The following is an 18,698-nucleotide window of genomic DNA, read 5'->3' as shown; positions in this document are numbered from 1 at the left end:
AGAAAAAAAAAAAAGAAAAAAGGTAGATACATTTATCTATTAGAGAGCACAGAATTTGGTGGAATTCCAAAGCTATTCTGTGTATTGCAGGAGAAAAAGCCAATACCAAAGATGCAATGGGGAACTGGAACTGTACCTAACATACCTTCTCTTGGCGTTGCAATCTATTGGCAAACAAAGTGCCTTGGGGTTCTTCCCCCACCCTTTCCCAGAAAGACCAAGTTTCTTTCTGTTAGCATTCACCAGGCAGATGTCAGACAAACACCTCTCACTTGACACCTTAGTATTTCTTCAGTGGTACATCCATGAAGGGGTGACTCTTAGCAAGACAAGCCTTGCAGTGACTGAATCATTCCACATTTTATTTCAGTAACTAGCTTTCACTAATGCAAATGTTCTGTCAACTATAGAGTGAGTTGCAAATACCAAACACAGTTTCAGTGTGATTGTCTCAATGCTAAAATGACAGCTCTCTCTGCAGCATGCTCCATTCCAAAGAGCAGCTATATAAATTTATGCACATTATCACATTTTCTTGCCTCCTGCCAAGGCTGCAGGAGAGCTATTCTGTCCCATGGGGCCACCCAGGTCTTGCCCAAGAGGGACATTCAAATCACACTGAAACAAAGGAACAAAGCACCTGCAGTTGCCTGGGCACATGGTAGTTAAAGATCAACAATAATGCTAGGGAAGGATGTAATCATATCCATCACTTTTGAATGCTATAAAACACGTGTATTTACACAGCCAGTTGTTATGTTCCCACGGCGATGGGAACAATACAGCATTTACCAGAAACCAGAGCTTCCTTCCTCTTGGGCTCAATGTTCATGGACAGCTATGCTCTCAGAGCCTGGCCTCTGTGCTGCAGTGCATCTCTACCTCTCAGGTGATCGACATCAGTTGATGATCCATGGTTATTTTTGCTTTCAGTATTGCCTGGGTGATTTTAATTCTGAACAGAACAATATTACATTTCTGAGCAGAACAATACTACAATTTGTTCTTTGCAAGCCTATGAAAACACAAGGAATTTTGCATTATGCTACAGAAATGTCCAGAAATAGGTCATAATGCAGCATGGCAGATTCTGCATGCAAAACCATAAAACTTATGTTTACAGATGGGTGTCAGACTTAACCACAGTTTGGGAAAGTAAAAGTTAGATCCAAATCACAGAGAACAAGAGTTTAGACTTTCCTGTGGATCAGAAATGGAGGCTGCTTTATGGCTTCATTGGAACACTGTTGTTTGCTGTGTCCAGAAGGGCAGCAGGGCACCAGCACATCCATTACCCACAGTGCGGTTAAGAAAGAAAAATGAAAGCTCCAGACAGTACTGGAACTTTCTGAAGGCAAAGAGCACATGGCAAATGTACATTCCAGCTGGTGTCTTTTCTGACCCGAAGGGTGAAGATGAACAGTTATTCAGCACTTCATCCTGAAAAGTCCCTCAGGCATGGGCACCATGCAATGAGCATCTAGCTGAACTGAAGTGAAAGAGCATCTAAGGGGCTCCATCTCACACTCTAGCCCAACAAAGCACCCAGACAGATACTTGGATCAACAAGAGGTCAAAAAAGGAGCCTGGATTAAGCAGACAAGATGCATGAAAAGGAGAACTGGAGCTAAAAGAGCACAGGTATTAATTACTCTGACCAGAAAGGCTCATAAGCTGTGCATTTTCCGTTCCATCTCACATAGGACATTGGGCTCAGGGTAACTGAGATACCACAGAAAAAGTGGTTCTGTGAGCAAAAGGGAAACCACTGCCTAACCCTGCTCCTCCAAGCTCCGCACTCCGCCAGGAGGGACATGTCTAAATAGGGTGGCAGATACACAGATAAATATTTCCACTTTCCTCAGCTAGCACTGTTCTGAATTTCCATGGGACACGCAGCTGGATGAAAAGGCATTTGACAAAGAAGGAAAAGAAGGAGTTTAGTCTGCTGTGTCATTCTCTCAGTAGCCAGAATAACTAATTCTTGCCAGTGTTAGTTCAAAAAATAGGCAGATTTTATCTCCTGACACGAGCAGTAATTCAAAGAAGCTGGTATATGATCCTGTATCCTGTACATTCACTGCAGGCAAACAAAGACATTAGGAGATAAGGGAGATCTATACATCACTTGTTATGAAAACCTCATTGCATCAGGAACAGTTTATTATCCCAGTTGTGATAATCACCTTCCCTGTTACGGAGGGAAGTATAGACAGGGAGAGGCTGTCACTAAGAGGAGGTCTGCTTGTTCTACGCAGCCTTTACCAGATGCTGGCTGATAGCTCAGTACACAAGGCAGTGCTCTTTGACTTGCCCAGGCAAAGCATGGGTTTATGTGCTGAATGGCACAAGCCACAAGCAGGTGGCTGACATGGATCACAAAAGACAAATATTTCATGGCATACAACTCTCTGTGAGCATGCAGTTTTCCTGGAGACAAGGTGTAAAGCACCCTGGTCCACTCTAGCACAACAGCTTCCCTTTGTGCTAATTCTCTTTCAAAACAATAAACAGAAAACTGGACAGGAATGGAAGGATCTACACAGCACTAGAACCAAGCCAAAGGCTGCTTGCGAGGAAAGATAAAACCACACACAAGAGGAGAGTTAATGAACAGGCATTAGGACAAGTGGACTACTTTCCAGGAAGCATTAATTAGTAACTCTTTTCACTCATTTTTCACACTACTCTGCAGTACCCTCCTGAGCCCCCCTTCTCCTCCATTTTGGTCCTTTGCCAACTGCTGCTGTAGGGAATCCTGAGGAAGCAAGGATTCATAGTTGTTCCATCAGTAGTCCTCCACCAGGCTCTCCCCCGCTGCCCCTTCCATTTTGATCCCACTGACCAAATTTCAGCCAGTATGAAAAGAGGATAGAAATTTCAGCAGCAATTAATTTCTAAATATCTTGCAATGGGCAGCTATGTAGGAGCTCCATCTCACAGTGCAGGAGGCAGGACAGCTTAGCCCACACACATCTGCATTCACCAGTGTGGATATAAGCACAGATCTACGCACACCAAGTACAGGTTCTCGGCCTGCATAAGGACACATCCAGGGAGCTGCAGTATTGGGCAGCTTTTGTGGTGGGGCTGGAGTTACTGAGGAGCACAGACAGAAAAGACACAGATAAGGTAGCAACTCAGCTTCACCAATATGACTGCTGATGGTACATGTTATTTCATCGCTCAAAAGAGAACCCCTATATAACTGGAAAGGATAAAATTCACATGGGAAACACACACACAGACACACACAAAAACAATGCAAAGGAGATGAAGAATGTTTCACATACTGGTGATTCACTCTGAGGCACAAGCAAATGAAAGAGTATCCCCAACCATTTGGCTCCCCAAATGCTAAATATATAAACTCATTGCTGTGATAGCTCCTCTAGACGTGAGTCATACACTGTAAATCCTTATGGGGGTGATCAGTTTAACTTCATAAATGAATTACACCACCAAAACCAGACCAGTGTGTCCAGGCTGGTTCATTTCAGCTCTTCAAAGCTGTCGCTAAAACTGCGTGAGAGCTGAAATGTTTACCAGCAAAACCTAAAAACAGTAAATCAAATTTAATAGGCTGGTTTTGTCTACTGTATAGAAATGATGACTGGAGGAAAAAAAAGAAAAAAGAAAAAGAGAAAGAAAGAAAGAAAGAAAAAGAAAGAGAGACAGAAAACCTAAACCAGAACAAATGGAATTCCTAAAAGATGTGCAAAATCTGTTTCATTTCACATGCCTAAAATTCTGGGTTTGCAAATGAAATATTTAGAAAGGTTTCCAATCCTGACAAAAAGATCTATTGCCCCCTTCAATTCTTGGTTCCTGTTGTTAATTACCCTCACTTATATCTAATTTAAATTTGTCTCTCTTCATTTGCGAGAAGCTTGATATTTCTTATACTATTATCTGCTATCTTAAAGTGCCCTCCTCTTCCATTTATCTTCCCTCCATGTGGCCAAGCTGCCTTTTAATATTTTCTTTGCACCAAACTGACATCCTTCCACCTCCCACTACAAATGATTGTGGTCTCTCACTGTGTTATAGCAGTAGTTGGGTTTCATTTCTTTTCCCCATGGCAGGGTAACAAAAAGGACAAAAATACAAAAAAAAAAAAAAAAAAAAAAAAAAAAATAAAAAAAAAAGAAACTGCAAGAGTGGTGGTAGTGGCACTTTCCACCTTCTCCATCCTCCCCAGAAAAGCAGAAAACATAGAGAGGAAGCAGAAACAGCAATTTTCATTAGCTATATTTTACACTGCTCTATGCCTGACGTTCCTTTAACACTCCATAGCACTGCTTTGATTGCTCTAATAATGGCAAGCCCCCAGAATAAGAATGGCATCTGCTATTTCAGATAGGTTTGGTACAATTATGCCTCTTGCAGTATTTCTGTCTCATTTCTTTCAAGGATATGGAACTTCACGTTTTCCATTAAAGCTAGAAAAGATGACTATAAACATGTCTTCTCCTTTGAGATAAAAATCAAACTACAAAAGATAGATCACACAAAATTACTCTTGTTTGCATTCTGGAGATTGAGCTTGTCATTAGAAAGATGAATACTTTATATTCCTCTTACGTTTTCTAATATCATAATGACAGATTTTATGGCAAGTGCCATAATCTGTTCCACGGCAGTGCAAACAGTGCACCTCACCTCCCTAATAGCACTGCAAAAGCTAGAGATGGTAGCTCATTATTTTCTGCACCTTTTCTCAGGGTATTGATGATCTACATAATTACTGCAGGTACAGAGATAGGCAGTATTGGGACAGCACGAGTGCAGCAGCACTATACTGATACTGGCAATGTACTGCTTCCAGCATTATTACACTGGAAAAATAGGCCTGAAAAACTTGATTTGCGTTTTAACACTTATTAAAAGTTATTGGTAAACTCCAATTCTATAGCTGTTAACTGGGAGACAGCAGTTTGCTGCCCACGCTGATGTGGCTAAAGCTGTACATCCTGTGGGGTCCTATCCTATCACTGAACAAAGTGAGGTCAACAAGTTCAGTTCTCTTCATTTACATTCCACATAAGAACAATACCCTATTTTCAGCTTCTCCTGTGACAGAGGTCAGGAAAAATCTATTATGTGCATACAAATACAGGTAGAAAGGATTTTTTCCAGCTCAGCAGATTGTCAATGGAAAATGGATCACATTGGTGATCTCATATGAAAGGAAGTACATGCTGATTACTAGTTTGACCAGCAGCTCAATGACCTGAGCAGGCTTTCCTTCTTACACATACAGAAGCATTTAATCTTCCTGCTTTGACTGGGGTCTGTTTGACTTCACCTACCATTATAACAATGATGTGTTGGTGGAGAGCAGAGCTAGCCATGGATTACGTACTGTACCCACAACAAAAATCATCAGGTTGAATTATCAGGGATTGAGTCTTGGGCTCCTGGAAATAAACTGCAGTATTACATTTGTCATCTGTGATCTGTTAATGGCCACAAAACACTCACAGCATAGGCCTATGGTCAACTTCAAGCAAATCATTTAGGGCAGTTCAGACTGGTTTAGACTGTGAACTGGACCTGCAGACGTATGTGTGTGTTCATCATGATTTATCTTCGAAGACTGTACATAAATCCTAAGAAAAGAGGTGCTGGTTATGCTTCGGTTGGTTATTTTTTTTCTTTTCTGCTGGTTAAGAGGGGCTTTTGAGGGGCTTTGAAACAAAACAAAAAATATATATATATTTAAATCTATATGGATATAACAGTATAAGCAAGAAAGGATAATTTCCAGTTAGAGAAGGACTTCACATTCTAAGAAACCATTATCTATCTGCTTTCTGACACTGACACCAGCAGATCCATATTATGTTCCAAATTCAAGGTCAAATACATCCTAAGCCTATGGCCCTGTATCTAGACACAAAGGGGATCAAGTCAATTTGTTCCTAAACAAATGCTATTTCAAGGCCTTTCCCTCCACTCTTCAGCATTTAAATAAAAAGTATTTTGGCCAACAGAGCTTAAAAGTAGAGTAAAAAACGTCAAGAGAAAGAGGCCAGCTTGACAAGTCCACCACACCTAGTGGGCTATGCTGCCTTAATTAAAGCTGGAGCACAAAATCCCTCCTCTGTTGCACTGTTCAGCGCCATGCTCTGCACATCTCTGTGATTACAAAGCACAGGGTTCTCTCTCTGCTTTCCAGCCTACCTCTCACATATGAGCCTGGAGGAAGCAAGGGGACCACTCTTTCTGGAAATCAGACATGTCGGAGAGCTAACACATAGAAAAGGGAATCAGTCATTTGTCTTGCTGGCTATGCCCCAGATTAGCTCAGAACAAACCACCTCTCCTTCACCCTTGCTTCACCTAGGTCCACAGTGACTCATCTATACTCAGTGAAGGTCTCTCAGGTTTAATTTATTATCTGAACAGAGCTTTGAGATCATCAGATGAAAGATGCTATAGAAGTGCAAAAAGTCTTGAACGTCATAGCCATGCGCTACATAAATGCCTTTACTGTGTTTTCCCTTAAAAAAAAAAAAGTTAGTACCTGATCCTAGAATAGGAAGGGAAACATCAGCTTTTCCATTCCTTCTCCCTTTACCAACAACAGATCCCACCTTCCTGTTCTGTGTGCAAGGTTTTGAGAAAGGTGGGGGTGAGACCTACCTAGCACACGGATCTGCATGACGGCACCATGTAAGCCAAAGAACATCCAGAGGGGCTGTGAAGAGTCCACGCAGACTTGCATGCCGGTGCTGGTCCCGTTGTGACTCAGGTGCAGCTCACCGTCTGAATTCACCATAAATCCCAGAATGTCTCCACTCTGGAGGGGCACCAGAACTCGGCACACAGCCCAGAACTCCTTTCGGTCAACCAAGGACTCGGGGTTATAGGGGAGGTCGCTGGGCCTAAGGGTGCTGGGGTCGCAGGACGTCACCCCGTAGGACAGCGTCCCCGTGCGCGCAGCGTTGGACTTGTTAATCTTGACGAAAATGGTCTCGTTGATCCGAAGGGGTCTGCTGGTGAAAACCAAAGTCCTCTCCTCCCGGGCGTGCTCCAAGCGGGCCACAGTTTGGTCATCGAGGATTTTGACGTGGGCTCCCCGGAGGTGGTGGAAGCGGAGGTCGCTTTCGAGCTGGGAGGGGAGGAGGTGGGAGTGCTGGGAGTTGAGGGAGTTCTGCGGGATGGGGCAGGTGGTGGCTGTCACGTGGAAGCTCTCCTCCTGCAGGTTGAGGTCACACAGGCTGACTGAGAGGCGCGTGTCCTCTGTATCCCGCCGCAGCGATGGCCGGCGGATGGCGGTGAAGGAGCGGGGCCGCAGGCAGTCAGGAGGAATGATTTCACTGTCTGTGGGGAAGGACAAGAGAAAGCAAAAATAGGTATCGCTTTGCAGAGAGTGACAACATCCAGGAATCAGCTAAATGCTATCGGTTTGATTGAGATATTTAAAAGGGAAGATCAGAAAGCTACTACCATTAGTAAATTTTCTGTCTTTCAAACATGGAAGCGGAGTATCATAAAACGTATTTGCAATCAATGGCTGTTCTTGTGCTCTTCACATCAGCATCATTTTCTGAGTAGGCAGACTCAAAATCGATGGAAAGAATTGACCCGGGGAAGGTCTCCTTGGAGAGGGGAAGCAGAGGGTAAATGTATGAAATACACTCCGGACATGCCAATCAATATTTACCCAGGCTCTGAGGTTTCATGCGCTGTTCATCGTCTACAATAATTCACATAGGTTTAGGAAATGAATTTCTAACTAGACATTTTTTTGTTTTAAAATGAATGCTATGTTCAGTTTTAATTTATTTATCATCATATGAAATTTAATTTGTATTCCTGAATATAATTAATCATTAGTGGTCTGGTCCTTACTGCAAATCAGTACAAATATGGATTTCACAGAGTAGAACTTGGGCATATGCAGTTTTCTATAAATAACGTACAATCATCTATAATTGACATGATAAAAGATTAAAAATCAAACACATAGATATATAACAAAGATGGTGCTTGCACATGCGCAAAATCCATCAATGGAAACAGAATTGCACCTTATTCTTTTTGCTCATTTCCCCTACTGTTTCAAGAGCTAATCATCAATTTATTCTTTTTCTAAGGATCGTAATGGCCTGGCTTTAATGCATAAATTACTATTACTTAACATATTCTTAGCTACACTGTTGCCATAGAAATTTCGAAGAGCAATAAGCTGAAGGAAAAAAAAAAAAAAAACAACCCACAACATTATTTGAGGAGATTATAAAAGTAAGTGAGATCATGAAAAGATTTATATATATATATGTTTAACTTCCTGAACTTTAAGAAGCTGAATTGTATAAAGACACTGAGAGAAACCTGAGCATGTGGGTAACTCTTTAAAGGTTACATTAAGCTATGATCCATATTGAGTGATCTACAGGAGCTATGCCTGCACCAAGCAGGACTATGATTCTACGACTGCATTGTGGCTTCAAGCCAGGTTCCAAACATCACAAGATAAGACTACCCCTTACAACAGAATCCCCCACCAGTGGCACAAAGCCACACCACCACATCTCAGGCTGGGACCTGCAGCAAACAGGGCACAAGGTGGATCAGCAAGAAGAGGAAGAGGAGTGGAGACTCATTCCCAATCCATATGCAAGACCTTTGCAGTGTGCACCTTTTCCAGCCACATCTCCCCGGGTTTTTCTTTTATGGCAACAAAGGAGCAGGAACTCAAGTTATATAAGAATTTTCCCAATGGGATGCACCCTTCCCTGATACACCAGAGCACTAGTTCCATATTGGCATGCCAAGGAAAATTGCCAGCTACTGAATAACCAATATTTCCTGCAACATGCAAGGTCTGACTAACAGCCTTCCCTGCCCTCCTCTTCTGGGAGCCCTGACAAGAGCACACCCACACACAGTTTGGCTTCAGGAGAGATCTCTGCTTTGCTTAAACTGGATTATTCCAGGCTCCTCTTTAAATAATCTGCTATTACATGGGAAGCACAGTGTCAAAAACAAAAAACAAAAAAACAAACAAAAAAAACAAAACAAAACAAAAAAAAACTTTGTTGTTTCTCGTATTTAATTTTCCCCATACTTATATTCTGGCTTCTCTTCCCAGATGTTAATGAAAAAGAGGAATAAATAAAATAAAAAATTACCCCAAGTGATATAGAAGCAGGTTGCCTTAATGCTTTTTAATATATGGGCTCACATTTGCATTGCAAGTGTCCCTGCTGGATAGAATTAGACTTATTTTGCCTTCCTCTGGCTGTAAACCCACATAGGAGAACAAATTAACACTGGCAGCCGACGATGATCCTTTGGTATAGGTGAATGGGTAGAGACCTTTCTGAATAGGAACAGAAGGTCCCCTCTATTTTATTCCCTGTAACCATGCATGTGCAGCCTAGCTGACAACTGTGATGTGTGGGTAGCTTGCAGCCAGGGTTTTGAAACAGCTTGTTTTCCACCAGGATGCTTGCATTTCCCTTTGGCTACTGGACAAAATATCTCTTTCCATCTGAAAAGAGGTTAAGAGAGATGAAGTTCTTCTGCAGCCAAGACACATGGCAGTGATAGCAAACCAGGGCTATGCTTCCAACTGTTCTACTCAGATCTATCAGTAGCTCAGATGCCTAGCCATATAAGGGATGTCTCAAGCATATGGGACTGAACGCGAGAGTTAGTTCATTAATGTTTGCAAATATCCATGGAAAAAAGGATTGTAGTTGACTGGCGTTTGAAATGGGGTTGTGAAAATTTAGAGATGAGTCTCTAAGAGTTGCTGGCCTGCTCCAGGGATCTATTTTTTTCACAAATCTCAAAATATTCAGCTAAAGAAAAAGAATCCCACTGAACATGAAGTTAAAAAACAGTGGGATTCATCTTTTGGAGTGGTAGATAAGTCAGAAGAGATGTAGAAAGCCACTTATCTGGTGTAACTGATAACAGCTGAGGGTTATAAGAATAATTCTGGTGAACTGTGAAACAAATGAGGCAATGGAGCAGTTTCTTTCACTAGAAGAACTCAGAAATGAGTTGTTTTCTTCCACTAAAGCTTCATTTATCACTTCGCTAACACAGATCAAGCAGATCATGCTGCAGCAGTCCATTGCACAGCCTTGTTCCTGCACAACGTTTACAAGCCGTCTTTAATGCCTGTAAAGGCATTTATTGTTGCAGAGACAAAACTGGAGTACACATCAAAAAGAGAGGATGTTTCTATCTGATGAGACAGTGCAATATGAAACCAGTTCAAGGGCCCATTGCTGAAGAGGTCAACCAATTCCAGCCCGAAGAATTTAGTAATCATCGCTTTTTATGCAATATTCAGGCTTACAAGATTACTTGCATAAGAAAGCTGGGGCAGCATTTCTTTGGGAAAAGACAGCTGTATCCCCTTGTATGAGAATAGATGGAGTTGTGAGTGAAGACCGCAGCTCTCACAAGCTGTCATAGACAGCTTTACCCAGGGTACCAGCAACAAGCCGGCCAGCTCCACGCACAGCTCAACATAGGCTGGCAGTCCAGGTGCCCTTTCAGAGAGCTTTGGCTGAGCGCTGCACCGGTGCAGTCCTGATGCCAGTGCTGGATTTATAGACTTCGGCTTTCCAGAAGCAATACAGACTTAGCCAAAGCAGAATGGATTTCTACTAAACACAGTTTTTCTGCTCATCTGCTGACAAACCCAAGACACTGAATTTTTGCAAAGGATGTCTAACTTCACAAATCCCTTCGTATCTTTATCTGGCTTTAAGAAAAAAATGAGTAGGAGTAATTTATTTAGCAAAGTAGAGATGAAGGGCACTTGAGCAGTTCAGCAGTCTTCTGTTTTCTCTCCCTCTTTAGCAGTGTTTATCTGCAAAATTTATATTCTCAGCAGCTGGTTCCTTGCATACAAAATTAACTTGAGGAATCTTCCTCAGACCAGAGGCTTCAAAGCTCTCTGTTTTTCTGCTCCAAGGGCATGGAAGAGCCTCCTGCTCTTCCTCCTGCAGGCTCAAAGCAACTGCAGTAACACTTGAAAGCAGCAGTTATGAGTAGCTGGGGAGCAGCCAGATACAGCCAGAGTCACTGTATCCAGATCAGAAGTATGTCACTGCTGCCCTGTATTTGAACTGCTGCCAAACACTGACTTCTTAAGATCATTTCCTTACACATGCATAATAGTCATAGTACATATTTATTACAGATACCATATACATGCATGTTTACTACAGCTACATGCACATTCAAACACCAGCCACCAGCACGCACAGATAATTCAGCCCTGTACAAACCCAGAGGGGATGTACTGCTGTCAGACTGTCAAATCATTATTTCCTTTCTCTTTTCATTTTCAGTTTTGTTTGCCATTGCCTAAAGACTTGACTTTCCAAGGTCGTGAGCAGCTAGGATTCACACACTTGAACAGGATCTGAGCAGGCAGAGCAAACTTGGTGCACACAAACATACACCAGGAACTCCAGATTTAACTAGAAGTTCTAAGGAAACAGATCTCCTCTCCATGAATTTTCTGAGGTGCAAACCTAAAGCCTCACATAAATTGTATTTCTTCAGACTATGAGAGCTGTGACTGTGCTCCAGAATGAGCTACAGAAGACGTAATATAAATAAACCAAACTTGAGACTTGGGACTACAAAAAAAATAAAAATAATAATAATAAAAAAATCTCAACACCTTAGGATATGGGGAATCACATAGACAACCGAAGAACCTATCACATTTCTTCCCTCCTAAAAAAGAGAAATGTTGAGAAGACAAGGAACAACTGAGTGATTCCTTGCATTTCAGTCCTGTGTTACTAAGCAAAGAGTAAAAAATTGGTAAAGTCAGAAACGTGCTGGCTTGCTCTTTCCTATGCACAGCCCTATGTTCTTTCCCTCCTTCTGTTCTTTCTCTATTTTTTTTTTTTTTTTTGTAGATGCATTTCTCATTTTTCAATTCCTCATTTCACTGGATAATAGTATTTTTAGCAAGTACTGGTGCTTGCTATACAATTTCCATGACCAACGAATTTCACAGATGCTGAACTACCAAAAGACATCTTCCACAAGAATACTCTATGCAAATATACAGCTGCAGAAAGATTTATAGCGCAATATTCCCACCATGCTGGAATGCACCATCTCCTCCACAGCCTACAGCAGACTCGTGCAGCTAACAGCCCATTTGGCAAAGCTTCTCCATTGCAGGGTGATGTGTCTGAAATACGAGGCAGATGTACTGGGCTGTAAAATAGCATCACACTCAAAGGCAATTGGAAAAAGCAACCAGTCATAAGACAAGAAGTAAACCCGTGCTCCTGGAAACTCTTGGTCACACACAGCCCCATACTCCCCATCGTAGGAGTGTGGGTTTTAATGCTACCTGCACTCCAACACAGCTGCCGGCTCTGCCAAGTCTGCCCGTGTGGTGATGAGGCAATCTTTGCTCCCCTGCTGATTCAGTTCTACTGCGCTGAGGCATGCAGCTAGGAAACCACCACATTTCAGCCCAGAAGTAACCAGAGCAATTTCCATACATCATTTATAGCTGCATTTATTGTGTACTTTAAGGTGATTGAGGACTGAAAACTCACTGAAATGAAAACAAGCTGTATTCTCACTTATCCCTCATAAAAGAAAGAGGAAGATCATTGTGACCTGGAGACAAGGAGCAATACCAGCTCCTAAATCCCCATGGGTGCCAACTTCCTCGGTGTTTGCATGTCAGGCAGCCCATAGCACCACCTCCACTGCAAAGAAGAGCAGCCCTGGCTGGATCTGCAATGAGGAGTGCTACTGTGTGGCCCTGGGTTCAGAATTCACCCTAATTAAAAGACCGTTGGAAGCCAGTCTGCATTCAGCCTGCTGAACTCAATGGTGTTCAAGATGTCCTCACCACCACGGGATGCTCTGCACTCAGCAGTGCTGAGCTCTGTCATGTGTATCTTAACTGTTTTGCTGCACTGGGAGGAGCTAAGCAAACAGGAGAGCGAAAATCACCCTTACTTAAAATAAACACAGGAGAAAAACTGAGAAGTGAAGAAAGACGATGCCACACTTGCAGTCACAAAGAGACAGAGCTCCTCTCACAGAGCATGTCCAGAGTGCTCTTGCCTGCTGGCAACATGTCAGGGCAGACACTTGTAAAACTATTTGTTTTTCTGCGAGCTTGTACTCTCCATGTGAGGTCTGGAGGAGGCTGGGTTGCACTGCACTCAGTAACGCTGCAGAGCCCCACTATCCCGGGCAGTCGTTGTGCTGGGATGCTGCATGTGGGTCTGCCCCTCCCCGTCCTGCCTGTTACTGTTAAATCCTGAATTTATATGATCCGAGACCACTCCATTGTGCTTACTTCTCATAAACCATCAGGCGCCAGAATGCAGCTTCTCAGATCATGCAATGAAGCCACTTTCAGAGAATCACTGTAGCATGTGGGAGGCAAATGTTTAAAATCTCTCAAAGGAATGATTCAGACTAAAAACCTCCTTTGCCATATACTTAGGAATTCACTTCAACAAAGTACATTTCCCTTTATGAACAACTGAGAAATCAAACTGCCCAATTTATTACCTCAGATCAACCATTCCTTCTCCTTGCAAAACGCCCACATAAAATCAAGGACATCAGTTAAATAAACACCTACTTATACAGTACCTGCATATGTACATGGCTGCATTTCATTGATAGTACAAACAGCACATTTCAAATAAAGCTCCTTCCTTCTGCTCTCGGTGCTTTGGCTCCTCTCTTTTTGCACACGCTTACAGGAATATATGCAAAACTACAGCCAACAGATGGTTTCACTTGTACCAGCTATATGTGTAGGATGCATGGGCCGCTCTCTAAGAGTCAGCAAAATCTGCTCTGGAGCAAGCGGAATCCAGGATCAGGACCCAGCTGCCTGGTTCTACAGCAGAAGATACTCCTCGCCACGTGAACAGAAGAGAGATAAACAGTGAGTGGGAGGCAGGAAGAATCAGTGTTCTTGTTTTATAGACTGAAAGCCATGGGATGGGGTAATTTGTCTAAGGGGACAGTCAATTCCTTTTAACTGAAATCTCTTGGGGTTGCCCAGTGTGCAACAAATCCACTTGGTTTCCCCACAGTACACCCTCTCACTTCCTACCCCTCCACTCAGTGCTTTATTCCCTACCTGCTGCTCCTCTGCTTCCATCTGCAGGTTTCTCTCTTCACCTCCAAACTCAATGTCCTTGGGACCCATTTGTTCATCACAGGACTTCAATGGTCACATGGAAAACACCTCTTCTGCCAACACATCAGCTTGAAATCACTTTGCGGCCAACAGATGACACATGCTTTTCATGTGTATTCACATGGTTAAGCAGGAGTTAATGGCTACATATCAATTTTGGCTTCCTGCTCATTGCAATTTGGAAGCCAAGCTAACCAAAACAACAGCCATTTTCATTGCAGGAGTGACAGATACATCAATCATCCAAGTCTATTTATTTGCCTATGACCAACATGGTCCAAATTAGCTTACTGTTAAGATACTCAGGTGTCTTGCCAGTATAGCATGAGAGAATTACTGCTGTAACGAAGGAGCAGATGCCAAATCCCAGACCGAGGGTTATAGAGAGCCTAAAGCTGGCATTCATCTGTGGGAGAAATCATTTATGATCACATCAAAAGTTGTCACCAGATTTTAAAACTGAGTTACAAAAGAAGCCAGACCATTGACTCAGTGGAACCAGTTACCAGGCTGTGACTCGGTGGAACTAGATGCAAGGCAACGAATGTCTTCCACTTCAACAGAAATGAGTGGAAATCAACAGTGCTTAATTAGCACCTCACTGAACTGGTCTTTGCCTCATATATATATATGTTTGGATAGAAATTAACATTTCTCCCCAGACATTCTGGCAAAGGTGGAGCACTAAAGTCATTTGGTTTGCATGATTCAGTTTTGGAGAGGTGATAAAAAAATGGGATGGAAGAGAAAAACTTAACCAATTAATTGTTACCAGCTGCTAGATGTTAGATACAATTACTGTGCAAACCTGGTGGCTTCCTGGGGCTTTTCTTCTTGAAGCAGTCGTGCCTTTCTATCATTAGGTCCACAGCACCTGATGTCCTGCCAGGTGAATCACAGGAAACCCTTGGGATCTGTTCAGAACACTTTTCTGAAGATACAGATATCCTCCCGTGGCTTAACGGGATTGTCACAGATTTCTTTTCATGGATGGTCAACATTGTGCTCACAGTACAGATTAAGTATCACAGCAAAACAAATCAGAAACAAACTAACAGAATAATGAACAGACTCTAAAAGATGGGAAGGAATGTGTGCTCATGTACTGCCAGCCTCCGAGTTGAAATGTTCAGAAAGAAATAAACACAAACTGATGAGCTTAAGAAAATTGCAGATGGGTTTTAAGCCACGGCAAACAACTATGTTTTCCAGTTCAGCTTAGTAATTGAATTGATCATCTGCATATTTTTCAATAAAATCTAAGGAATGAAAGCATGCAATTTTATACATGGATAAAATTATAGTTTAATGTACAAAGGTTGAGTACTGATTAATAAATCATAGTTTTGGGACATGAGCTATATAACAAAGTCCTCTAAACCAGCCTGGTTCATAACAAACATTCATGCAATTTTGCATGAGCTCTGTAAGCATGTCAAATTGATACAAACATATGAAATGGCACAAAGAACATAAATAGCTTCATAGAACTAAAATAAATTACTGTTTTCCTTAGCAAATATGAATGTTTTGAAAGGGCCTGACAGTACATTATGAAGAACAAACTTGCATATGCCTGTTAAGGCTGGAGATTTGTTTTCTTTTCCACAAAAGCTCCGAGTCAGCAGGGTGCTGGCAACCTGTATTACAAAACAACACATTTTGGTTTTCATTCAGGAAGGCTTCGTTCTGGATGAAGTCATCCTCCCAGCCAGCCATCGTGCAGATGGTGGATGTTCTTCAAGGTTAAAGCTGTGCTTCACCACTGCCACAGCCACCTCTGGATGTCACCACCTTCTTGTCTGATTCCCTTATGTGTGTCCATGAGTTTTCCATTTAATGTTTCCTAGTTCCCCATGAAGTCATAGAAATAAGGTTTCAGCAGAAGTCTTATGCCTTGAGTTTTGTGGGGACCATTTAATCCCCGTCATTCTCTCCTTCATTCATCTCCCACTCACAAACATAAAAGTCTGAATTTTACTCCCACCCCTGATGGGATGATTTTCACTTTCATTCCCCTCAGGGCCTGCAGGGCTCCATGATCAGCTACTATTATTTCTCTCACAAAATACAGAAAAACAATCAGCACTTTTAGGGTCACACTTACATTATTTTTAATCTCAATCTGTACAGTGTCTCACCTTTTCTTTATAGGTCCTCATATTTTTTCTACCACTTAATGTCTTTCCTTGTGTATTTAATTACCTGTGCAAGACCTAATTCTTCCTGAAAATTGACGATTGTCACTTTATCTAAAGCTTCCTGGTCTTTAAGAGGTATAGAAAAGGGAAACTTTTCTCTGTAGAAAAGTTCTTGTTTTTATTTTCTTTCTCTTTGGGAAATTAAAGCAATTATTGCAATTCCTGGTTACCTAATAACTTTACAGAACCTCTTTTCATTCTCAGTGACACCACTGGTTACTCTTGGCATTACCATCTCTTTCACCTTCCTTTTCTTAAAGAAATGCTGGCCCCCTTTTATCTTATTCATTGAGGCAAGACCCTGGGCAACCTGATCTTGTGCATGATCTAGGAGTTGGCAACCCTGCCCACGGCACAGGGTTGGAACTAAATGATCTTTGAAATCCCTTCCAACCCAACCATTCTATGATTTTACAATTCTAAGACTCATCATTACATGTGCTGCTAACTCTACAGCTTTACCATTTACTGTTTCGAAGATTGCTATGGGCCTTCCAACAGCTCTATTTGCAACACTCTTTGCATTACTGTGAGAACATTTCCACAGCATCTTAGTGCTCACAACCAGTTTTCAAGCTGAATCAGACAAATCTTTTCATTCTCTGAATCATCTGAGAGAAATTTTCTTCAAAATAAGCATTTTCTCCCTCCTTCCCATCCATCATCCTCCATTCTGTGGTATTTATGTATCCTGCATTTATCCCTTTTCACCTGTTTTCATTTCTAGCTGTGCTTTTGTGCTAGCAGTGGGTATGATGGCTCTTTTCCCAGCTTCTCCCCACGTTGCCCATTGAAAGGTTCCTCCCATTACTGACAGCTGCTCAGCAAGAAGTTCATCCACCAACAACCACTTTGTGCTTGCCATGGCCCAGCACCCTGCAAACCATCACTGCTTATTGACCTGAAATACCCCTCTAGGTCTTCTCCACTCCCATAGGTAGCACAGAATCAGTGCTGGAGATCACCCAAGCACATGTAGCACTGAGCTTTTCTTGGGGCATGCTGCAGGCCCACTTGATCTGCTAAAGTACTGCTAAATAATAAATTGCATGGGCAACATGAGGACACTGCCTCTTCACAGTCTCTAACAGGAGCTGAGAGTGCAGCATTTTCTAATGAAGACACAACCTATGAAGGGCAGTGATAACATATAATACTTCAGTCTACTGCCTGGAGAAAAAATAAATTGAGAAGATACAGTATTTCAGGCTAACACAAAGCACTCTGTTTATCTTACTTCCTTTTATTAAAGCAAATGACTATTGGATCAAGAGCTTCTCCAGCTGATTTCTGGGGCTTATTTGGAAATTGCTGCAGCAATTTTCATGATTAAAATGTTATTTCAAGACTCAAAGTTGAAATATATCATTTTGAAAATAATGAAAGAAAGCAGATACAGCGTGCCAAAATGGTTTCAATTTTTCAGATATGACTAATTAAGTTTACAGTTTATCTTCCTTCCTCAAAGCCAGTTACTCACCTAAAGATCCAACAATTACGTTTCTGGAAGAAAGCACATCATGTTATTTGTCCAAAATATTTTTGTTTTAATGCACAGTATTCACTTCTTGGAGAATTTCCACCCTAGAATCCAGTAATAAGGAGCTCTCAAAAAAAAATTCCTGACTTATCTTCTGTACAAAATGTCATTACAGCTACCATATTCCATCCACTCCATTCTTATTCCAGAGTTGCTGTAGTCTGCAAGAGCCACTTTGCCAGTGATGCACAGAAACATCAAATCAAGGCTTTGTGTGATGAGCTTGCTCTAAAGCAGCACAATTACTGCAGTCTGTACTAATTCAGAAAAGTTCAGTACATGTTTAGGTCTATTCCATTTCATGACAGCACTTAAACATTTACTTCATCTAAATAAGTATATCCCACTGAAGGCAACAAGACATACATGTGAATATATCACTAATCCCAAATCAGTATAATTTTCTGCACAGAAGCAACACAGAGTAAGATTTAAAAACTACATTCCATAACAATTAATAAAAGGTTCCTATGGCCAACTCCAGTCTCCACTGTTGTCCCACTGCATCCAGCCAGTGGAGTGAGCAGCAAAAGAGATTTCCTAAAATAGCAGCCCTAAATCAATCATTCTAGTTGTAACAGACGTATGAAATTAGAAGAGGATCAAAGAGAGTCAGTGCTCAATTCTGCCAAGGTGTAAGGAAAGTTCCTCTCTTCAAGAAATTCTTTATACATTCAATCATAGCAAACAGCCAACAGGCAAGTGATTGCCTTACAAATTATCTTGATGCCCTGAACTGAAGAAACTAAAGGGTTACACCTTGTTACCAGAG

The 18,698-nt window shown here is 41.8% G+C and overlaps 1 protein-coding gene across 6 annotated transcripts in view; it reads right to left on the bottom strand.

Annotated features, from left to right (window-relative positions):
* The window catches only part of NEURL1 (neuralized E3 ubiquitin protein ligase 1), a 133,942-nt gene that overhangs the window by 8,938 nt on the left and 106,306 nt on the right, over nt 1-18,698 (bottom strand). For all 6 annotated transcript variants that reach the window (XM_010714658.2, XM_010714662.3, XM_003208118.4 and 3 more), the window contains exon 4: nt 6,649-7,329. In XM_010714658.2, the coding sequence (XP_010712960.1) occupies nt 6,649-7,329 (681 nt within the window). The remainder of the gene's footprint in view (nt 1-6,648; nt 7,330-18,698) is intronic.

This window comes from Meleagris gallopavo, chromosome 8 (assembly GCF_000146605.3).
Source record: "Meleagris gallopavo isolate NT-WF06-2002-E0010 breed Aviagen turkey brand Nicholas breeding stock chromosome 8, Turkey_5.1, whole genome shotgun sequence".
Classification (NCBI taxonomy): domain Eukaryota; kingdom Metazoa; phylum Chordata; class Aves; order Galliformes; family Phasianidae; genus Meleagris; species Meleagris gallopavo.
The sequence above is the reverse complement of the archived record's forward strand: the minus strand, read 5'-3'. Positions and strand labels throughout refer to the sequence as shown.